At 48.7% G+C, this 23,543-nt stretch overlaps 2 protein-coding genes and 1 long non-coding RNA gene across 4 annotated transcripts; 1 reads left to right on the top strand and 2 right to left on the bottom strand.

Moving 5' to 3' along the window:
- The first annotated feature begins 9,049 nt into the window (after positions 1–9,049).
- LOC147980512 (uncharacterized) lies at positions 9,050–13,528 on the top strand. The gene is made up of 3 exons (XR_015619391.1): positions 9,050–9,554; positions 12,653–12,915; positions 13,393–13,528. It is a non-coding gene; the product is annotated as an uncharacterized LOC147980512 (long non-coding RNA).
- On the bottom strand, positions 11,532–12,555 carry LOC147980513 (uncharacterized). The gene is made up of 2 exons (XM_087547718.1): positions 12,291–12,555; positions 11,532–12,216 (listed from the first exon to the last, which is right to left on the bottom strand). The coding sequence occupies exons 1-2, from the start codon at positions 12,381–12,383 to the stop codon at positions 11,659–11,661; spliced, it is 651 nt and encodes a 216-aa protein (XP_087403844.1). The 5' UTR covers positions 12,384–12,555; the 3' UTR covers positions 11,532–11,658.
- A 678-nt stretch (positions 13,529–14,206) lies between the features above and the next one.
- On the bottom strand, positions 14,207–17,969 carry LOC125545085 (UDP-glycosyltransferase 87A1). 2 transcript variants are annotated; one of them, XR_007299891.2, is made up of 4 exons: positions 17,350–17,968; positions 16,271–17,186; positions 15,805–16,150; positions 14,207–14,608 (listed from the first exon to the last, which is right to left on the bottom strand). XR_007299891.2 is itself a non-coding variant. In XM_048708943.2 (2 exons), the coding sequence occupies exons 1-2, from the start codon at positions 17,846–17,848 to the stop codon at positions 16,294–16,296; spliced, it is 1,392 nt and encodes a 463-aa protein (XP_048564900.2). In that variant the 5' UTR covers positions 17,849–17,969; the 3' UTR covers positions 16,166–16,293. The 2 variants fall into 2 exon arrangements, 1 of the variants encoding a protein (XP_048564900.2); XM_048708943.2 differs by lacking the exons at positions 14,207–14,608; positions 15,805–16,150 and having other exon boundaries at positions 16,166–17,186; positions 17,350–17,969.
- Positions 17,970–23,543: the final 5,574 nt, after the last annotated feature.

Genomic DNA, 23,543 nt, shown 5'->3' with positions numbered 1-23,543 from the left:
GAAATGGGCAAACACCTGCAGAAGAGTGGTTTTACGCCCGATTATACGGTGTGGACATTTCATGGTGAGTCTGCCCAACGTGATCGAGCTGAGGTGGATCATCGTCGCACCGACGAGCATGGTACCGGGATGGAAAACATGGTGCAAGGCTATGATGATGCTCGGGATTCGGACAAGGAGATGGAGGAATCTGCAAAGGCCTTCAATGAAATGTTGGAGTCTTCGAAACGTCCGCTCCACGAGCACACTGAGCTTTGTCAGTTGGATGCCATCTCACAAGTAATGGCTCTGAAGGCTCAGTTCAACTTGGGCAGAGAATGCTATGACGCAATTATGACAGTATTTGGATGCTTTCTACCCAAAGGCCATGTAATGCCTGCAAACCTGTACCAGTCGGACAAAATCCTCCGTGCACTGAAGATGCCCTATGAGAAGATACATGCCTGTGAGAAAGGATGTGCCTTATTTAGGCTTGACTATGCGGACTTGAACTATTGTCCCATTTGCAAGTCTTCCAGGTATATTGTGGTAGACAACGGTATGGGTGAGAAGACACAGACCAAAATCCCCGTTAGTGTTCTTCGGTATATGCCAATCGTACCAAGACTTCAACGTCTTTTCATGGTCGAAGAGACGGCCAGACAGATGACATGGCACAAAACAGGCAAAAGAACCAAACTAGATGCAGATGGGAATCTGATGATGGTACACACATCGGATGGTGTTGCGTGGAAAAAGTTTGATGAATTACATGCTGACAAAGCGGCAGATCCGAGGCATCCTCGAGTCGGCATCGGCACGGATGGGTTCAGTGTGATTGGTATGACGGCAGCCCAATACAGTTGTTGGCCCGTATTTGTCTTTCCACTCAATCTCCCCCCCCCCCGGACAGATTATGCAAAGAAAGAACATTTTCCTAACGTTGATAATTCCAGGACCCAACTATCCGGGCAAAAATATGAATGTGTACATGCAGCCGCTTAAGGACGAATTGCAAGAAGCCTGGGATAATGGGTTCAAGACATACGACGCCTTTAGCAAACAGAACTTCATAATGCGTGTCTGGTACATGTACTCGACGCATGACTTGCCGGCGTATGCGCTATTCGTTGGCTGGTGTGTGCATGGAAGGTTCCCGTGCCCCACATGCAAGGGAGCTCTTGAGTTTCGTTGGCTTCAGGCCGGTCGCAAGTTTTCTTGCTTCGACATGCATAGACAGTTCCTGGATCCTCGCCATAAGTTCAGGAAAGACAAGAAGAACTTCATCAGGGGTAGAGTTGTCAAAAACTCTGCACCACCTGCATTGACAGGCCAACAGACCCTGGATCAGTTAAACGCTCTCGAGCCAGATCCACAACGTCCAGGGTACTTCAAGGGGTATAATACTAAGCACGCGTGGACTCACAAAACATGCTTATGGGATCTGCCTTACTTCAAAGACCTCCTTTGCCCACACAACATCGACGTGATGCACACTGACAAGAATATCGCTGAGGCACTTTTTGGTACATTGTTCGGCATAGATGGGAAGTCAAAGGATAATACTAAGGCTAGAGTCGATCTGGAGGCGCTATGTGATAGGCCGTTACAAAACATGAAAGAACCGAAAGGAAAGCAGAACTGGACGAAGCCAAAGGCATGGTTCAATCTTGGAAGGCCAGCTATGAGGGAAATTCTCTTGTGGGTGCAACAGCAGTTGATGTTCCCCGATGGGTATGCAGCGAATCTAAAGAGGGGAGCGAATCTTGATAAAATGAAGATATTTGGTCTCAAGAGTCATGATTGGCACATATGGATTGAGCGGGTAATGCCGGTGATGTTGCGTGGCTTCATCCCTAAGGATGAATGGCTAGTACTGGCAGAACTCGGCTATTTCTTCCGTGTTCTTTGTGCGAAAGAACTATCACCTGGCGTGCTAGAAGAAATGGAAGAGTTGGCGCCGGAGTTGATCTGCAAGTTAGAGAAGATCTTTCCACCGGGCTTCTTTAATCCAATGCAGCATTTGATTTTGCATCTCCCGACCGAGGCAAGATTGGGGGGGCCCGTGCAAAATCGTTGGTGCTGCCCAACTGAGAGGATGCAGAAGACGCTTCGAGAAAAATGTAAAAATAAACGTAGAATTGAAGCATCGATGGCTGAGGCATTCATCACAGAGGAGGAGGAAAACTTCGTAACAGCGCACTACGAAGCCAAAAATCGTCATTTGCATAATCCGAAGCCTCGGTACAATGCTGACGAGCCTAAAAAGGGTGGATCCAACCTCAGCCTATTCAAAGGGAATCTCGCACCAGCTAGTGTTTCACATCCAGTATCTTTGGATAACGAAGAATGGCGGACCATTTCGTTGTATATCTTCAACAACCTGATAGAAGTGCGGCCGTACATCGAGTAAGTTCTTGGTACATTGTTTCGCAACTTCTATTTCCTTTGAACTACTCTTATTCCTGGATATGTCATACAGTCGATACGTCACCATATTCTCGTATGGAGCGGAGATCCAAAAGGATTCTGTCGAAGAGTATGAGCTTCTCGCAAAGCAAGGAGGTGGCCCACGAGAGTTCGGCCCACGTGACCCCGGAGGAGCACACGTCCGGATGGGCTACCTGGCCGGATCAGCCCGAGGAGCCGAGTAGCCATGCTGATGATGGCGGGGAGCCGACTGATCTTGAGGAGGGGGGCACCGTCTACCAGCGTGGTGCTACACGGCTCCCGTCCGTGCCGGTGACCCGCGGGCAGAGGTGGTTGATTTTCCCTGATGGGGAGAGGTACGTAAGTGCATTTAATATTTTTGTACCTTGTGCATTCACGTTTTTTCAAATAACTAATGTGTTGGCCTTGTCATGCTGCAGGGGTTGGGACCACCATCATAGTGTCCGCCGGCCCAACTCCGTCCTTGGAGTTCTTTGCCAGCAAAACTTCCCGGGGTTTGTCACGTTGCCTGGTGAGGGTCGGCTTCCAGAGCTTGGATTGAGCTGGGAGCACTACGTGGCTGCCCCGGCCCCGCCGGATGAGATTATCGACGGTGTCGTGTGCGACACGAGGGCAGACATGGTGATCAGAAAGTTTTGGGTAATTTCTCCTTTACACATTTAAAAATCTTCAACTAGCTAGTTATTAATTGTACTAATCAATATTGTCTCATTTGATTGCAGACATTCTACAGGTGTGAGGAGGGATACGAGGAGGACGCGGCACATGTTATCGAGAACGTCTGCAAGCGCCTACTCCAGAACTTACGGCACAAGGCTCGGGTGCAGGCTGTTCGAGACTACTACGCCTTGCGTGGTATCAAGAAGACCAAGCCGGCATGCCGCGATAAGTTCCTGAGTAAGGAGCAGTACATGAAGGTAATTCTTAAGGCCTTCTCTACTTAAGTTCCTTCATTTAGTAATTCTTAGCCGTAGCGCTCAAGTTTCTATTTGCTAACTTAGGCGCCCCCGAGATGGTGTGCGGATCAGATGGATTGTTGGGAGGTGTTGGTCGATGAGTGGTGCTCAAAACAATGGGTAGCCCTCCACAACGAGGCCAAGGACAAACGTGCCCAAATGGAAGGTGTGCCACACCATCAAGGCAGCTCCAACTTATATCAGTTCGGGCGCAACTGGGTATGTGGTTTGCTTCATGATTCATGCAATTCATTCATCATGCTAGCTTGAGCCCTTTAATTACTAATTTTCATTGTTTCTCTCTTTCAGGCACGCTACAATAAGGCAGATAAGGTGCCAGAGGTGTACGACCTGTATGCCATGGCCCACACTGCCTCTTTCAAGAAAGTCAAGGTTTTCTCTCAGTCTGACCTCGATGATGCAAACAACTTCACCAACATCTCCTCCCATAACAAGCTCGTGAGATATAGAGATGAGGGGAAGGCGAGGAAAGGGGAGGACTTTAACCCGAGCCAGGGTCCCATTGATCCAGAGCTATTGATGATATCTGGTGGCGGGAGGTCCCATGGCTCCATAGCCATTGGAGATGGACTTATCCGTTGTCCTAGCACTCTCCCGAAGATCAAGGCGCGCCAGTCGAGCTCCGCTCCTGAGATAAGGCCTCGTGAACGGCCAGTGCAACTCCCCATCAAGGTTAGTGATACGTACTCAGTTATCTTTTTCCATTACATTGTGTGCGCTTTCATCAATGATTACAAATGGTCATGTGAGTGGTGTTGCAGGCTGCTATACAGAGTGAGAGAGATACAACGGAGAAACTTCTGGCGGAGGCGGCGGAGAGGCAGCGGGAGTTGGAGGAGAGGACGACAAAGATGATGGAGGAGGAGAGGGCACGGAATGACATCCAGGCAAGGGCCATGTACGAGCTCCTTGTGGTAAGTTTCTTCTGCAGATTAGCCAAAACATTCATGTAGTGTTTGTCTCATTACTAACTAGTATGACTGAGTCGTCAAAACCAAATGTGCAGTCTGTGTGCGAGAAGACAGGTCAGACCGCTCGGCCGATGCCAGTGATTGCTCCTGGGACCACGGTGAGTTTTATTTGAATGGACATTACTTGCTAGTCTTAACATTTGAGTGTCATCATGCTAACAAGACATTGGAAATGATCTTTGGTGCAGCGTAACTCTAGGCAAGCATCGCACGATCCTTCTCCAGCTACCGACACGAGCCACCCCGCTCCTACACCTCCTAGATCTTGGTAAGCTTATCTAGTGTTTTGCTTAACACATGCATAAAGACCTAGACTTAGCTTTATTTCCTCCAATGCTTACCATAATGACCTAGACTTAGCTTCTTCACCTCCAAAATGACTTAATAAGCTTACTGACCTCCAAAACCATCCATTTTACCTAAGTTAGCTCTAAAACGATCTGTACTTAGCTTACTTATGTCAAAAATTGCATAATTAGCTTAGTTAGCTCATAGACGATCCATTTTACCTAAGTTAGCTCTAAAATGACCCATTTTACCTAGGTTAGCTTATAAATGATCCATTTCATCCAAGTTAGCTCAAAAATGACCCATTTTACCTAGATTAGCTCCTAAATGATCCATTTTACCTATGCTAGCTTTAAAATGACCCATTTCACCTAGGTTAACTCCAAAATGACCAATCTTACCTAGGTTATCTCATAAACGATCCATTTCAACTAATTTAGCTCATAAACGATCCATTTCACCAAGTTAGCTAAAAAACGATCCATTTCACCTAAATTAGCTCTTAAATGATCCATTTCACCTAAGTTAGCTCAAAAAGATCCATTTCAACTAAATTAGCTCATAAATGATCCATTTCACCTAAGTTAGCTCAAAAACGATCCATTTCAACTAAGTTAGCTCATAAATGATCCATTTCACCTAAGTTAGCTAAAAACGATCCATTTCACCTTAGTTACCTCAAAAACGACCCATTTGACCTTAGTTAGCTCATAAACGACCCATTTCAACTAAGTTAGCTCATAAATGATCCATTTCACCTTAGCTAGCTCATAAACGACCCATTTCAACTTAGTTAGCTCATATATGATCCATTTCACGTAAGTTAGCTCATACATGACATACTCTTCTTGTTCTAGTCTTCTTCTTGTTCTACTCTTCTTCTTGTTCTACTCTTCTTGTTCTAACTTTTTTATTTTTCATTTTGCAGATTTCATTCACTTGACGAAAGCTTGCATAGATGGAGTGCTCCTTATCCCTTTCTCTGTTTCTTTTGTATCGTTGAACTATGCATGTATCGTTGGATGAAACTATTGTAATATATATGGTTGGATGCCTCTATGTTGAACTTGTTATGTATGATGGAACTATGCATGTAATATATATGGTTGGATGATGAAGTTATGTGTTGGATATCTTATATGTTTGCTCTGTAATGGCCTTTTGAAACATATCTATATATGTCATATATATTTGTGATGAAAATTGTTGGATTTAATAAAAAACAGATAAAAGAGCCAATATGCAGGCTCTTTGCCGTCTGCCATCGACGGCAACAGGCTCTTTGCTGTCTGCCACGGACGGCAAAGAAGACACGTGGCATCCAGCTGTGCTTCCTGGTAGGTGACCCATTTGGTCAGTTTGCCTACAGTGGCAGACGGCAAAGACTTTGCCATCAGTGGCAGACGGCAAAGAACCTGCACTTTGCCATCAGTGGCAGACGGCAAAGAACCTGCCATGTAGTGACGTGTAGATGACATCATACGGCGGACGGCAAAGACCCTAGCAATTTTGCCGTCAGCGGCGGACGGCAAAGGCCTGCCGTTAGCCACTTAACGGACTGAGAGCGCAATTATTGCCGTCCGCTCTCTTTGCCGTCCGCCGCGGACGGCACAGGGCCTTTGTCGTCCGCCGCCAGGAAGAAGACGGCAAAGTAGCTGTTTACCATAGCCTACTTTGCCGGAGCCTTTTGCCGTCCGCGGCTGACGGCAAAGGCCTTTGCCGTCCGCCGTTCATGCCTTTGCCGTCCGCCGTGGCAGACGGCAAAGTAGCTGATTCCTGTAGTGCCACTGTCATTGACTACTTAATTAACTAATTAGGTTAATTAGGTAACTAATGTGTAATTAGTTTAATTAGTTGTTTAATTTAATTAATCAAAATTTAATTAGGTTAATTATTTCTTTAATTAATTGATTAATTAATTATTTTTTATTTTTATTTTTAATTTTAATTTTAAATACGTTCTGGGGTGGGCCCCCTGTGTCATAGGCAGGGGGCTTAGCGGGCGCCGGGCGAGCAACGCGGCGGGGCGCCTGAACCGGCGTGAGCCCGAGAGGCGCGGGGCGCGCGGGGGCACGCCGGCGGCCAGGGCCAGGGGAGGCGGGGCTCCGGCGAGCCACCGGAGCGGCGGTGGCTTGCGTGTAGCGGCAGCGACGGCGCTGCAGAAAGTCGGGTTAGAGGGGGGAGGCGCGGGCGGCTCCGGGGAGCCACATCCAGGGAGGGAGTGGAGCTGAGCGGCGGCGCCGGTTAGCGCAACAGCGGGCGGATGCACGAGCAGGAGCGGCGACGGGGAGTGTCAGCGCGAGCGCGCGTTGCCAACCGCGGTCGGGCATGGCAAGGAATGGGCAGGGGGCACAACGAGGCGAAGAAGAGGCCGCGCTGCACGGCGGGATGGCCGTGGGCACCAGGCCGCGGGGAAGGCTACGGGCGAGGGTCGGGCGGAGCTGCGGGAGCACGCGGGCGAGCGAGTCCCGTCGAGGATGATTCCGGCGCGGGGTCAGAGAGGGAGATGGGGGTGGCGCTCACAAGGGGTTGCAGGGGACTGGGCAGCGGGGCGCGAGGAGGAAGACGGGGACGCCGACGACGTAGGGGAGGCAGTCCGGCGAGGTGGTCTCCGGCGACGGCGTCGAGCGAAGAGGACGGCGGCGTCGGGTGCGTGGAGGTCATTCAGGGAGGATTGGTGGAGCGAGGCGGCGGCGATGGCGTTCCGGCGACGGAGTAGTGGGGCGGGGCATCCCGGTGACGATGGGGCGGCGTCGGGCTCGGGGGCAACGGGGTCGGGGCGACGTGTGTTGGGGCGCCCCCGATCCAGATCACGCGGGGGGGGGGGAGAGTGGGGATCGTGGGGAAGGGGGTTAGGGTTTCGGTGCCCCCCGGGAGGGGTTAATGGCCTGGGTCTGGGCCGGCCTAGACAACCTGGTGGCCAGCTGGGCAGTTTGGCCCAGCGGGTGGGAGAGGGGTCCTATTGATGCCTTTTCTTTTTTCTTTTTTTTCTGTTTGCAAAATGTTTAGCATCTAAATGGTATTTATAAAATATGGGAGCTAGCTTATAAGTTGCAGTGCATCAGATCCTTGCACCAAAAACAAGTTTGGGTGAAATACTAATTCATAGTAAATTTAGATTAATTAAAAGGTTATTAAATGTTGTTGCTTGCCAAAGTTTGAGGTTGTTAGGGTCACTTAACTAATCCATTTAAGTTTAGTTACAATTTTAGAATTGCTTCAGAATTATTTGTTACTTAATGAACATTTTAGTTTTCAATCTGGACAACTTTTATTTTCCACTTTAAATTTAATTGAAGTTTGAATTAGGAGTTTGAAAAGAAATGTGATTCCAATGTGATCAAGCCCTGTTTAGAAACATGATTAGCTTAATCACAAAGGGTTACTGTAGCATCATTCTCGGGGTGTTACATAATGATGCCCGCCCGCCTAGCCGTTGGAACCGGCACTAAAGGTCACATTAGTGCCGGCTCAAATTCAAACCGGCACTAATGTGCTTCACATTTGACCCTTTTTCTACTAGTGTCTTGTCCACATAATCCTTGTGGACTGTCCTGTAGTCCACATCAAGCGAGTCGAGGTAAAGGAGTTTCAAAAAAGAAAGAACACATGTAAGTTGCAAAAAACCTATCCAGCTTAAGGGTGAAAGAAAGAACGCAATGAACCGAAGGGGGGAGGTCTAGATCATTTTACTACTAGGTGAAAAAGGCAACAACATATTGTGTTAATCTTGTCTCCAAAACCCATGAAAGAAAGCCTAAGTTGTTCGACGACAAACTGGCAAACAATTCACAATCTCACATGGATTCAGCGCAACCGAGTATGCGCGCGGGGACACCTTCAAGCTGGTGGTCGGTGCAAGAAAACAACTGTAAACAACGACAAGCCAGGCACTTAAGAACTTGTCATCAGCAACAACTCCCATCTCCTTTATCATTTCGCACTACTTGGTCACTGTTGGCGCAGGCCTTGTGGGGATGTTGTACATCTCATTGAACAACCTAACTATGTCTGGCTCCACTTTATACGCAACCTTCTTCTGCCCCCTTGGCAAGCCCCAAATTCTTTCTACACTTGCTGCATCAACTAGGATCTTCCCCCTATCTGGGATAACAAGTTGTGACAACTCTGGGCCATAACACTTCATGAAAAACTTGACAACATCTCCTTTCGGCGTTGTTTGGATAGTGAAGATTAGCGATGGGAATATAGAAAATGAGTTTTAGCCGATTTCTAGGAAAACCCGTTTTACGTCCGTTTTTACGAATAACCAGTTTACAAATAACTATGTTTGGTATGGAAATTTGGAAAACTGGTCGGCCCAGTTCCTTGTTTGGATGCCCACGACTACTAGCTGCTCCAATTACTATTCTCCTCCCGTGAGTGACTCACTTTCCCCAAATCGCACACCATGGCCTCATCCATCCAAGCTCGTTGAGCTGCTACTGCCCTCTGATTCCTCCTCCGCTCGCTCACACCGCTGCTCCCTCGTCTCGCTCGTGGAAGAATCCGCGCGCCGACGCCGGGTACGGCGCGCCTCCGCCGTCCTGGACACCGGTTGCTGCTGGACTCCCAGGTCGCCAGGTACATGCCGCCGCGCGCGGACGCCTACTACTGCGCGCCTCCTCCCCCTGGATGTTGGTTGCTGCTCACCTCCCCTCCCCTGGACGGCTAGGTCCCCAGGCGTACTCCGTTTCATCGGCCGTCGACCCCGCACAAGCTGTACCTAGCGAGCAGTCCTGCTTCAGGTCAACGCATATGCCTGCCTCCCCTCCATGCCGGCCGTGCAGGCTGCACCGACATCAGCCTGTATCGGCGGCGCCGGGGGCAGCAGGCAGCTATAGCGGATAGGGATTCCAAGCTAGCGGATGGGGATTCAGAGGAGCAGGTATGTTTGATTATTATTTTCAAGTTTTGTACTAGTAAATTAACATGAACTACATCATGCACTTGACGAGAGAAGCTATAGTTATCTCCCTTTTTGGTTTCTTAGCATGTTTTCATGGTCTACGTCACGCACTTGCGAAGAGTATACTACTTCATAACTGACAGGACTTAGCAATTAGCTACATATCTACTTGGTCCATTAAAGAACCTGGTGCGTAGGTACAAGGGGAACACTTGAATGTCACATAAAAATGCACCAATTTGAAGTAGTTTATTGGTTGCTTTACTTCCTAAAAAGATTGGTAGACAATAACATTTCATCTTGTAGCTCCAGATAGAGAGGGAGAGGCAGAGGGTGAGAGAGATAGAGAGTTAGAGAGATAGAGCATATAAGCCTATAAAAGAATGGGAAGTTCATGTCCATATAAGGAATTAAAAGTTGCAACAATAATTATGCAGATATATCTGCAATTGAAGATGGAAAACAAATATTACAGTATTTAATCATCTTCTGGTTGAGAACTACGTTGTTGATGTTTAGTCCACAACTCTCGGGCGATGGCAGCACGAACTCTCTCACCAACAACTCTATCATCTTCTGTTGCTTGCCCATGAACTTGTTGATCACCATGGTCAGTATTTTGTTCTGTTTCCCCATGCTCATAAAGCTCGAATAACTCATCAGGATGATTAACCTTCCTTATGAAGTTGTGGATAATGCAACAAGCCATAACAATTTTCACTTGAGTTCTGTATGGATAAGGAATTTCTCCTTTCCTACTTAGAATTGGAAAACGAGCTTTTAGAACACCAAAAGTTCATTCAACAACATTCCGCAACTGTGCATGTAGATGGTTGAACAAGTCCTTATCACTAGTATATCGCCGATTACTTCCACGAAAAGAAGCAATATGATAGTGATCTCCACGATACGGGACAATAAATCTTGGAGTATTTGCGTAGCCTGAATCAACAAAGTAAAATTTACCTGCACATTAATTTCATATTAAACTCAGCATCTTTATATATATTGTAGATACACAAATAATTGTACTTTACCTTTAGGAACAACTAAACCCCCATTAGTCACAGCCCATCTTAGAACAGCTTGATCCGATGCAGAACCCTCCCATCCAGCAGCTACATAAGAGAATGTCATGTCAAATGACACTACTGCCATTACATTTTGAGACGGATAACCATGTCTGTTTCTGTAAGGAGTTTGCTTATCAAGCCTGACTTTTGCATCAATATGTGTCCCATCAATTGCTCCTAGGCAGTTTTGTTGGGATTTTTTGTTAGTCAAAAAATAAATTTTAAATGGTGTCGACCTTCTATTTATGAAATCATATGTAAAAGAGTATCTGCTTCTAATAGCAAACATACCTTGAAATATGGGTAGAATCTTGCGTCACCCAATATTTTTGATGGGACTTGATTGCGTGAATCTGTTATGCAAACATCACGCAAACCATTTATGGCGTCTAATACTTTGTTGAAGTGTCGGCTGATTGGTTCGCCAGAATGCTGATATCTATCTTGGATGACATGGTTTCTAACATTGTGAGCAATTGTATGTAGAAACATGAGTAGTTGTTCGTCCACTGTCATTCGATTTGTATCCTTAAGTAACTTCCTCTCTCACAAAGCATCCCGCAACAAGTAGAATGTGTGCTTCTCAAGACGAAATTGTTCATAAAATCTAACTGGATGTCCCTCTAAAAACTCTATCGTTTTCTGAGCACCAGTTAATATAGAAGTGTTACGGGGTGTTCTGAATAACCATGTGAACAACATATCGTGAAACAAGGATACCGCAGAAAAGTTATTAATAAGCACTTGCTCGGAATCAGAAAGTTCATCATCTGGCACATCCGAAATGTTCATAGATCCCTGCATGATTTGCACAGTTGACCATATCATCTCTGGATAAATGTTTTAAAATGTAATAGTGCTGAACCGAACAATGAACAATACCAAACTGAAAACAATATTTATTACTTCACACAAACTGACAAAATATAAGTGAAATTGTTTTCTGAATCTTGTAAAGTGCGACAACGACTGAAATAAAATACTATGCTCAAAGGTGTATTACAAAAATTCTAAGGATCAAGAATCCAGAGCTTCCGCGTCTCTTCATCCATCTCAATGAAAATGTCCCGTTTATCACCGTCTGTAAATGCCTTTACCGCTTTTAGTTTCTCATTGGGATCTAGATTACTCATACTATTTAGTATTGCCAGACAAGATTTAACCGAGTAAGCTTTAGTTTGTTGTGCTACTGTTTTCTTTGCTTCAGCAATGCTAAGTGATGCATCTGCAAGGCGATCAATTGCTATTATGGCATCATCGGCTGTCCGTTTTTGTCCTCTTGCAGTTTCCTTGGATCCACTTCCAGGGGACTTCTTTTTTTCTGGCTCAATGGTAGTTGACTTCTTGGTGAAGACACCAGGGGAAGCATTGATTTCATCAGAATCGATGTCATGTACTTCAACTTCCGTATTGAGATCAATTTGTGAAGATTTGGTCATACATGCACCATCTTTTCCTTTTCTAGATACAGCACCAGCTCCAGATGCTGTTGAACTAGCACATATGGCTTGAAGATCTATCCAACTAGGCCACACCTTATCTCGATATTCTTGGATAGCCTTATCCTTCTGCAAGTTGTTTAATGTTTTTGTTAATAATAGGATATGGAAACTTTATATGAATTCTACTTGAACAAACTTACCTTAATTAGTTCTTCCCAAATATCTTCTGGAGCTTTTATCATTTTGTCATCGTCATCCCAACCAAATCCCGTGAGTTTTAGAAGTCTGTCCATGGTGCTGTAGCAACTCCTGTAGTACTTATGACGATTTTTCAGTTGTTGTAATTCAAGTTTTTCTACCCTTGAATCATTGAATTGTTCTAAGATATCACGCCATGCTTTCTTTGTGTAACATGTTCCTTCTTTTCCTCCATGTAGGCTTTGATCTTTTAATATATTCAGCAGTATTTTGTCCTCTGAAGATTTCCATACATGGCGCTTAGCTTTATCTGTGTTTTCCTTCTTAAATTTGTTTCCTTCTCATCATCCATATTTTTCTACAGAGGGGATACAAGAAGCAATAATGGAAGATGAGTCATTTGGTTCAAAAGGAATAAATCTACGAAGTGGAAGAAAATGAGCATGCCACTAATCTTTTGTTCATGCTATGACTGGACACTTGAATTTTTGTCACTTGTCTGTCTAACGGGATGTTCACATCCCTTATTAGTTATTTTCCTAGGTTGCTGCCAAGATCTTTAATTTGCTATTAAATCTGGTCTCGCTTGCCCCAAGTACTGCTATCAACATCAGATGACATCACAAGGTATTCTAATCTTCATCTGCTTACTGCTTAGCTCTTACTGCACACTATATATTCTGGATAAATATGATTGATACTTATGGGAAATTATCCTTACAATGTGCTTTAAACTGCATCCTTGTCATGAAAAATTAACTACTGCACTTGATATATATAGTCATCAATAATCTAATTGTGGTTCGGTGTTAGATCATTTTAGTATTTATATAGGCATTCATAGTGCAATCTGATTCTCTTATGTGCCACATGTTCATATTTACGATACTCCCTAATCAGAGTTGCCTCTAATTTTTCCTTCAACAGTACGTGTTACCATTTAGATTAACAGATTACCAAGTTGTTGGATCTACTATGTCCTAGGAATTGCCCATATGAAATTATCAGAGGTTTTATTCAAAATAGGGTTCACTACCAAATAGATTAATTCAATCAACAGTACCATGAAAATATTTACAAATACAAATTCGTACTACTGTGTAGCATGGTGAAGGCATGGAACCTGATTGAAGATGGGAAGACTGATTGAAGGTGGGAAGACGATGCACGGAAAGCCTGAAGGAGATGTGGAGCCTTATTGAAGATGACCAACTTCAGATCCAAGGTCAACGTCTCCCATCCAGTGCATGTCACGGGGATCACAGCCAGCCCTTTGCGATCTGGGTGTATAACATGCGGGAAACAAAGTCTGTCTTTTATAGGCAGTGAAAAGGGCGCGAGGTGAGATGCAAAAAGCAGAATTGGCGCCATCTAAGGTTGTTGAGGAATAGGCGGGGGCGGAGAAAGGCAGTTGCATATGTATAAGCTAATCGCGTTTGTGGAAAAATGAGTAATACTAGTTTTCCCACAAACCCGGAATTATGTGTTTTTGGGAAACGAGTTTCCCCTATCCACGGGGTTGTCGGACGAGCCAAACAAGATTTTTTTACGGTTAGGCAGTTTCCTTGGCTTACGTAGATTGCGTTCTCTATATTCCTCTTATCCAAACAACGCCTTAATTGTTCTTGTGCCAATATCAAGGACACCGCCAAAGCTTATATCACCAATGGCATCCTTTTGTATATCCTCAAGGCCACTGTTTAGGACAAAAAGTCTTGAAGGTGATGCCCTGTTCCTCGGTGGTGGCCCACTGCTACCAATCTGCGTAAAAATGTACAGAAGAATTCATATTAAAAAAAGGGCAGAGGCTACAATTATATTAAACTGAGGAACCAACTATACTAAATTGAGAAACCCACTATACTAAACTAAGCAAAGCACACCATAATTAAAAAAGCGAGCTGTGTTTGCTAAAAACTGAGCAACTAGAACTATATCGAACTGCAACTGCTAGTACAAAACTAGGCAACTGCTATACTGCTATTCTGCTGCTTATCAAAGATAGGAGTGCATACAAATGATATGCTGATTGAGCATTACATATTTCAAAAAGAAAGAATCAGATGCCACCCTTCTTTCAAGTTTTTCATAAAAAAATACCATGTGCTTGACTTTCTTCGCACGTTTCGGATGCCTCCCTCCTTCATCACGAGGGGCGGAATTGGTGGCCCGTTTCCCTGCCCGACCACCCCAGACAGGACCCTCATCTGTCTGCCCATGCTTGCGTCCAACATTGCTCCTTGTTGTTTGAGCCACCACCTCTTCTCCCTCATTTTCACCAACAGTTCTTCCCGCGGCCCTTTTGCTTTTCAGAGCCATTCTGTAGAAGAAACACACCAAAAAAATGTCATGTTGATGAAAAAAAGACAAGCCCTATAAACACAAGTTCTGCCTGTAGACAAAAAGAAAATGTGTGACTTCACTGTCATCGGGAGGTGAAATGATCTCAATTTACTCCTACCCAGAGATAACTCAACTGCTAAATGCTAGTACTTGCAGAAGCAACTTGGTGCTGAAAACTAGGCAACTACTCACTATTCGTAGCAACTAAAAATGACAAAAAACAAGCACATATTACTCCTCATCACAAAACAAGCACATGTTCATCTTCATCACATAGCTAGCCATCAAAAAACTCCTAAAGTTGTTAGTTACGATAAAAATAGTGTGGTTGGATTCAACCAACCAAAAAAAATACTTCATAACCAAAAAAACTTCGAAAGCTGCCAGTTATTCACGATGATATCTCATCTTCTATTCATAGTTATGATAAACAACAACTCGATGGTGAATCTGGCAACGTCATGTTTGGTACACTAATTTAAAGAACACTACAAAATGATAACAACTTGGTGGTGGAATCTAGGCACTTGGACAATAATGAGATGGCAATGGCAAAAAATCGACCAACCACAAAAACCATCTTCCCCAATAAAACAGTGTTGCTCGATGTTGAACAAAAGGCAACTACTGCCCTATTTCGTGCAACTCTGAATACTATGAAGTTCGATTGCCTCTCCATCACACAAATTGCAGGGATAACTAAGCAACTACCATCATATTTCTATACAACTGCATTTGGGGATTCAATTAACATCAAAAATAAAACGAATCCTATGGCCCAGTCAGATGCATCCCCTTACCCTGCCCCTCCATCTCGCAAATTGCAAGAAAAACTAAGCAACTACCATGATATTTCTATACAACTGCATTCGGGGATTCAAGCAACATCAAATAAAACGAATCCTATGCCCCCGTCGCTAGGATTCGGTCAGATGCATCCCTTTACCCTACGCCTCCACCCTTTCAAGGACTCAATTCCCCCCCCCCCCCCCCCCTCCCCTCGCCATAGCAACGCGGAGCCCTTTCCCCACCATAGCAACGCCGAGCCCGCAGACGCCATGGACAACCTCCATGCCCGCCTAGTCACCCAAACTCTAACGCTACAAACACGAACTCCCAACCAAATCTGGAGCGCAACCGAGGAGGAGAGGGAGAAGAGGTGCCGGGTTTTACCTCCGCCTGTAGCCGGCGACTCGCCGTGCTCACGGCCTCCCACACCGGCGACTCCGTGCGGGATCCACAACCGCAGAACCTCGCGCCGTGCGTCGTTGCTAGATGAGAGGGAGGAGAGGGAGAAGTTCGAATGAAAAGGGGACGAGGGCGATGGGGCAGTTTCGAACAAGAGGAGCGGTCGGTGTGGGCGGTTTCACCTGAATTAATGCAGCCCGGGCCCACCACACACCACACGTCGCGCCTATTCTCATAATGGCACCTGGTCGGGCTGGATCCCGCGCAGTCGGAGCTATCGGGCGCATCGGACGGCTCTCCCACGTGCGCTCGCGACACCCATCCAGCGCAGCTGCACGTTTAAGAATTCAGGTTTAAATATACGGATTTTTCACTGTTTTTGACACGTGCCCCTGGCCACATTGCAGTGCATCATTTTGAGCTGTAAACATTTAATTTTTCTGCCACTCACTGGACTAAATGAAGTGCCATCAGTCAATGAGAACTTTCAGCCACCTCCAACCTTCCCTCGGCGAGATCCTCGAGGAAACCGCTGAACGAACGATGCGACGAGCCGCCTTCCCGGACCGCGCTACGGGAAACCTCGCGCAGCTGTGCGGCTCTTTTCCTCATCTCTTGGCCAACAGCAGAATCCGAATCCATCAGCTTCCTCGCGGCATCCGAGATGGCGGCCCTGCTCACAGACCCATCCTCCCCCCTCTGCTCCCTCAGGTCGATGCCGACCTTCCATTCGTCGGCGACCATCCGGGCGTTCACCAGCTGATCCCACGCGACGGGGAAGCCAATCACCGGCACTCCGGCGCACACGGCCTCGAGCACCGAGTTCCACCCGCAGTGGCTGAGGAAGCCGCCGACGGAGGGGTGGCGCAGCACCTCCTGCTGGTCACACCACGGCACCGCCAGCCCCTTGTCGCCACACTTCTCCCGCAGCTCAGGGGCCTTGTCCCGTGCCATCCAGAAGAACTTGACTCCAGCGTCAAGCAGCCCCATGGCGATCTCTTGGAACTGCGAGTGCGGCATGGAAGCGTAGCTGCCGAACGAGACGTACATCACCGACTTCTCTGGCTGCGCGTCGAGCCAGTCACGGTGCTCCTCGTCCTGGATCCTGCCCGTGTTCCCGTCCGGCTGCATGTGTACAGGGCCGATTGGATATACGGGGAACGGAAGTAGCTCTGCTGTTGTGTTGATGGCACGGGGTTCAAGCTCGTGGAAGGAGGTGAGGAGGAGACACTGCGCTTTACGTACTTTCACGAACGCCTCCGCTGTTATCTTCATGTGCCGCTTCCATCGGCTGAAGACCATGAGATCAGACATTCTTACTGATGAGAGGCACGACACATACTGATCCATGGACTTGGTGCTTAATTCTGCAGAGCACACAAGTAGAACACATCACTTGTCAAGAGTTGTTTAGTAAGAAAAATCCACGACTCACACAAAGGAACAACTGGAGATGCATCGTGCAAACACAATCGCATGGTTCGCATTAACATGTAATCACTCTTGGTGCATGGTCAGTTAGCTAGTTACCTTCATCGCGCTCATGTTCATCACCCGACGGCCACAGGTCTAGGTGGTAGAGCGCCAAGAAGAAGGTGGCCGGCTGGGTCCACAGCGAGCACACCGGTATCCGGCACCGCGTGCCCACCGCAACCCCCCATGTCAGGTAGGTGTCGACCACGATGCCCTCCGGCCTCGGCTGTAGCTCCAGCACTAGCCGGCCGAGCAGCTGCCCGACGGCCTCCGCCATCTTGACGCTGACTGCCTCGAAGAAGGCGGCGTGGTCGACCCCACGGCTGCGCTCGGGGGGGATGACGTCGTTGGGGATGGTGGCGAAGCGCAGGCGGTCCGGCAGCGTGGGCGCGGAGGCCAGCAGCGCGTGCCACTCCTCGGTGACGACGACGGTGACGGTGAGGGCGCCGTCCGCGGCGACGAGCAGGCGGCACACGGCGAGCATGGGGTTGATGTGGCCGCGGCCCGGGTACGGCACCGCGACGACGTTCCGAGTCCCAGTCGCTGAGGAGGCCATTATTCGAGACTCTGCAGACCGGGGAGAGAGATGGGTACTGCTACAACAGATGTCAAAACTCGCTTCCCACTGATTGATATTTTGGTCTGCGTGGCTTTTTCCTAGCCACTCACCGACTCACGTGTCCCGCCTCAGATGATGAGAAGTGGGGCAGACAGGTTACTACCATTTTTAGCAATTTTTGGACATGCGACACCTGTCTCACGACAGGTCACCCACCGCTTCAACAGCCTTATCTCCTCGCGATCCCTCTTCTCCACTCGTTTTCTCTCTTTACCCTTTTCTTCCTTGTTCTTAACTGCCATAGGAGAGGCCGTCAATCCTATGGCGAGCACCACCAACCACCACAAATGGGAACCGGGAGGCACCGCCAGCGACGCCGCATGGATGCTACCCTGTCCCATTAGCCACCCTGCTGCTGCAATCCAGCCATGGCCGTAGCTGCCATTGATGCAAGCTCGAGAGGATGACACCATTGAGAACCACAACAGGACCGCGTCGTGGCATCCACCGGAGCCGCCGCATGCTGTCGATAATGGGTGGCTGCATCGAAGCATCCATCGGTGCCGCCTTGTGTTGTCGTTGTCGCGTCGGTGCATCCATCATTGCCGTCGCACGCGGCGTCCCAGCATCCGCTGACATCGGCGCTGCCACAGAGCTCGCCATGCACGTTGCTGCAGTGGAGCATCGATGGGGCCGCCGGAGCTACAATGAAGCGCCGCGGCGTCGTTGAACGCTTCGTCTGGTTCCAATGAAGCGTAGCCGGAGTTGCATTGAATCGTCGCCGGAGCTGCATTGAAGCGCCGCCGGGTTGCATTGAAGCGCCGCCAGGCACCGTCAATGCTGCACGGTGCTTCCATGGGAGCTGGTGCGTGCTGCAAAGTCAGGCACCAGTAGCGAGGACATGGCCGGGGTCGCTCAGACTTTTTGTAGCATGAGTCCTGCTGCATGGTGAAAGATGCAACAGATAGTGTCCAGGGTCGTGTCTCGTCGGAGCTGCGCTTGTCAGGGTCGCAGCATCCGCGGCTGTGTGGTCGCCGGCGACGGTGCCACGGAGGAGGCGTTGGTGTTGCAACCTTATTTTCTGTAGAAGGTCGTGTGAGCTGCAGAAGGTCATGTGCGGTCATCAAGGGGCACGTTGTGTGAGGGAAAGGGAAGGGAGACTGGCTGCATCGCATGAATTAGACGGCCACACGCGCTTGAATCGTACAGCTGGGCAGCCGGCTGATCCGTAGCAGCCGCCGTTATCATGCCGTTGGCATGCATGGCCCCAGCCGGGAAACAGCATGGCCCGTCCGTGGCGGCGACCTCGTTTTGAGCGTGCTCGTGCGGGCGGCTCGTCCCTTGGGCGCACGATGCTGGTTTGGAAGCGCGCGGTGCCGCGGCTGTGTGTTCGCGACCGCTGTGTTGTTCATTGAACGAGCTGGACGTGTAAAACCAAGAGTGTGCAGCACTAATGAAGTCCATGAAGCCCCTCAACCGTGAACCCACAGCTAAGAGGTGAAGCTGAATGTCCACGATCCGTAAGTTACAAGACAGTGTCTTTAGGAAGATTAGAAGAACATCTGTGTGTTACAATGGAGCCATATTAAGTTTAAAAATTTAATATCAGTTATGTTAATATTACATTTAATATTCTCATACATATCAAGTGACATTGACGATATTTTTTACCATCAAATTCTCACACACACTCCCTCTCCCTCCCTCTTCCTCCCTCTCTCTCCCCCTCTCCCTCTCTCTCTCTCTCTATAACACACACACATCCATCTTATTGGGTACGGGATCATAATCCATCTATTTCACACGCTGTGACGCCCCCGATTCAATCGTACACTAATCATACACGCAAACGTGTACGATCAAGATCCGGGACTCACGGGAAGATATCACAACACAACTCTACAAATAAAATAAGTCATACAAGCATCATATTACAAGCCAGGGGCCTCGAGGGCTCGAATACAAGAGCTCGATCATAGACGAGTCAGCGGAAGCAACAATATCTGAGTACAGACATAAGTTAAACAAGTTGCCATAAGATGGCTAGCACAAACTGGGATACAGATCGAAAGAGGCGCAGGCCTCCTGCCTGGGATCCTCCTAAACTACTCCTGGTCGTCGTCAGCGGGCATCACGTAGTAGTAGGCACCTCCGGTGTAGTAGGAGTCGTCGTCGACGGTGGCGTCTGGATCCTGGGCTCCAACATCTGGTTGCGACAACCAGGTAGAAGGGATAGAGGGAAAGAAAGAGAAAGCAACCGTGAGTACTCATCCAAAGTACTCGCAAGCAAGAAGCTACACTACATATGCATGGGTAAATGTGTAAAGGGCCATATCGGTGGACTGAACTGCAGAAAGCCAGAATAAGAGGGGGATAGCTAATCCTTTCGAAGACTACGCTTCTGGCAGCCTTCGTCTTACAACAGGTAGAAGAGGGTAGGTTGAAGTCCTCCAAGTAACATCACATAGCAATAATCCTACCCGGCGATCCCCTCCTCGTATCCCTGAGAGAGAGCGACCACCGGTTGTATCTGGCACTTGGAAGGGTGTGTTTTATTAAGTATCCGGTTCTAGTTGTCATAAGGTCAAGGTACAACTCCAAGTCGTCCTGTTACCGAAGATCACGGCTATTCGAATAGATTAACTTCCCTGCAGGGGTGCACCACATACCCCAACACGCTCGATCCCATTTGGCCGGACACACTTTCCTGGGTCATGCCCGGCCTCGGAAGATCAACACGTTGCAGCCCCACCTAGGCACAACAGAAAGGTCAGCACGCCGGTCTAAACCTAAGCGCACAGGGGTCTGGGCCCATCGCCCTTAGCACACCTGCACGTTGCGTACGCGGCCGGAAGCAGAACTAGCCCCCTTAATACAAGAGCAGGCTTACGTTCCAATCCGGCGCGCGCCACTCAGTCGCTGACGTCACGAAGGCTTCGGCTGATACCACGACGCCGGGATACCCATAACTACTCCCGCGTAGATGGTTAGTGCGTATAGACCAAATGGCCAAACTCAGATCAAATACCCAGATCTCGTTAAGCGTGTTAAGTATCCGCAAACGTCGACCAGGGCCAGGCCCACCTCTCTCCTAGGTGGTCGGAACCTGCTCTGCCGCTCCGCCTCAAAACTCCACTCGCGGGTGCTCCTCAAGCCGACCCGTCTTTAGTCACCACATGTATCATGTATATAGTATATAGTATATACCCGTGATCAACTCCCGAGTGATCACGGCCCGATAGTATAGCATGGCAGACGGACAAGGATGTAGGGCCACTGATGATAAACTAGCATCCTATACTAAGCATTAGGATTGCAGGTAAAGGTAACAACAGCAGTAGCAAGGACAAGCTATGCATCAGTATAGGATTAACGGGAAGCAGTAACATGCTACGCTACTCTAATGCAAGCAGTATAGAGAAGAGTAGGCGGTATCTGGTGATCAAAGGGGGGGCTTGCCTGGTTGCTCTGGCAAGAGAGAGGGATCGTCAACACCGTAGTCGTACTGGGTAGCAGCGGCGTCGGTCTCGGTGTCTAGCGAGAGAAGAGGGGGAAGAAACAATAAATATAATGCAACCATATGCATAGCGATGCATGATATGACAAGTAACGGCGTTAGAGGTGCCCTATCGCGGTATGAGGTGATACCGGTGAAGGGGAAAAACATCCGGGAAAGTATCCCCGGTGTTTCGCGTTTTCGCACAGATGAAACAGAGGGGGAAAGTTGCGTGTTCGCTATGCTAGGGATGCGTGGCGGATAAATGGGCTGCGTATTCAAATTTGTCTCGTCGTTCTGAGCAACTTTCATGTACAAAGTTTTTCCATCCGAGCTACGGTTTATTTTATATTAATTTTAAAAGATTTAAATCATTTTTAGGATTTATTTATTTAATTTAATCAACATTATCCAGAATAGTGTCTGCTGACGTCATCATGACGTCAGCATGACGTCAGCAGTTGACCAGGTCAACCTGACAAGTGGGTCTCGTTCGTCATACTCTGTTTTAATTAACTAACAGTTAATTAGGTTAATTAGTGATTAGGTTAATCTAATTATAATTAATTAACTTATTTAATTCCTTAATTAATTAATTAATTAATTTTATTATTATATTTTTTTAATTCTTTTTTTTTCATTTTGGGCGTGGGGCCCCCTAGTCAGTGGCTCATCCGAGCCACCAGGGGCTAACGGGCGCGGCCAAACGGGGCTGCAACCGAGCGGAGCCCCGGAGCGTCTGGGCGCGAGCGCCGGCGGCCAGGGGCCGCGACGGCGACCGGAGCGGGGCTAGGACGGCGAGCGGCTGTGGCGCGAGGCGAGGCGGGGCGATGGCGCGGGCGGCGGAGGAGCAGAGCAGCGGAGCAAGGCCGAGCAGCGTGGGGCCCCGTCGAGCGCGGCGACCAGCCGCAGTAGCGGCGACGGGGATAGGCGCAGTGGGGAGGCGCGAAGGCGGGCGCGAGCGTGCAGCACGGGGTCAGGCGGAGCGCGCGGTGGGCGCGCCCGAGCACGGCGAGGTGCCCGAAGGGGGGGCGGCCGCGGCGGTGAGCAGCGTGGCAAGGACGGGGCTGCACGGGTAAGCGGGGAGGGGCCTGGGGCGGGACGGCCCGGCGCGGGCGACGGTGGCGCCGGAGTGCGTCGAGCGGCGACGGCCGAGGCGACCTAGGGGGAGAGGAGGGCGAAGGTGGGAGCTCACGGGGGGGGGGGGGGAGTAGGGCAACGGGGCAGTGGGCTCGGGGGCGGTCGGGGAAGACCGGCGAGGAGGAGGACGAGGAGGCGTTCGGCGAGGCTGCGGCTCCAGGTGGGGTCGCGTGAGGGAGAGGAGAGGCGCGGAGGAGGCCGGGGTGGATCCCCTCGATCCAGATCAAGAGGAGGCAGAGGGAGACCGGCGAGATTGTTCCGACGAGGGGGGGCTCCTGGCGTGGAATCCGGGCGGCGGCGGCGAACGCCCCCGATCCGATCTGGATCGGGGAGGGGGCAGGGGGGGGAGTGGAGCGAGTGGGGGGGCGAGTGGGAGGGGTTAGGGTTTCGGTCGGGTGGACCGGGGTTAAGTGGTGGGGGGGAGTGGGCCGGCCTGGTTGGCCCGATGGCTAGCTGGGCCAAGGCCCAGCGAGGGAGGGGGTTTCCCCTTTTTTTGGTTTTGTTTCCTGTTTTCCTTTTTTTTCTTCTGTTTTAAATCATTTTAAATCATTTATGCATTTTATAAAAATGTGTTTGCTTTAGTATAATTACCCTGGCATTTAACTGCACACTCCGAACATTTTAGTTTAATATTTTGAAACTTTTGCCGTTTGACATTAATTTGAATTTGAATTTGACGCGGTTTTGAATTAACCCGAGATTAGTAACAGTAATCGGGATGACATGGCATGATTAGCGTGGGATTACTGTAGCAAGATTATCCGGGCGTTACAAATCTCCTCCACTACAAGAAATCTCGTCCCGAGATTTAGGAGGTAGAAGGAAATAGTGCGGGGTATTCATCACGCAGGCGGTCCTCGCGTTCCCAAGTGGCTTCGTCTTCAGAGTGATTCGACCACTGGACTTTGAGGAATTTGATCGCCTTCTGACGTGTGCGGCGTTCAGCTTGGTCAAGAATGCGGATCGGACGCTCTTTATAAGAGAGGTCCTGTTGCAATTCGAGCACTTCATGATCCACCGCTCGGATTGGATCCTTGAAGCAACGGCGGAGTTGTG

The sequence above is a fragment of the Triticum urartu genome, chromosome 3A, assembly GCF_056163025.1.
Source record: "Triticum urartu cultivar PI428250 chromosome 3A, HENAU_Tu73, whole genome shotgun sequence".
NCBI lineage: Eukaryota > Viridiplantae > Streptophyta > Magnoliopsida > Poales > Poaceae > Triticum > Triticum urartu.
The sequence above is the reverse complement of the archived record's forward strand: the minus strand, read 5'-3'. Positions and strand labels throughout refer to the sequence as shown.

Bases quoted from the DNA above. Each gene is read 5' to 3' on its own strand.
- LOC125545085 (XM_048708943.2), bottom strand. From the start codon at position 17,848: ATGGCCTCCTCAGCGACTGGGACTCGGAACGTCGTCGCGGTGCCGTAC. The intron at 17,187-17,349 runs GTAACTAGCTAA...TGTGCTCTGCAG, and splicing joins TGAACATGAGCGCGATGAAG to AATTAAGCACCAAGTCCATG.
- LOC147980513 (XM_087547718.1), bottom strand. From the start codon at position 12,383: ATGGACAGACTTCTAAAACTCACGGGATTTGGTTGGGATGACGATGAC. The intron at 12,217-12,290 runs GTAAGTTTGTTC...AACAACTTGCAG, and splicing joins TTTGGGAAGAACTAATTAAG to AAGGATAAGGCTATCCAAGA.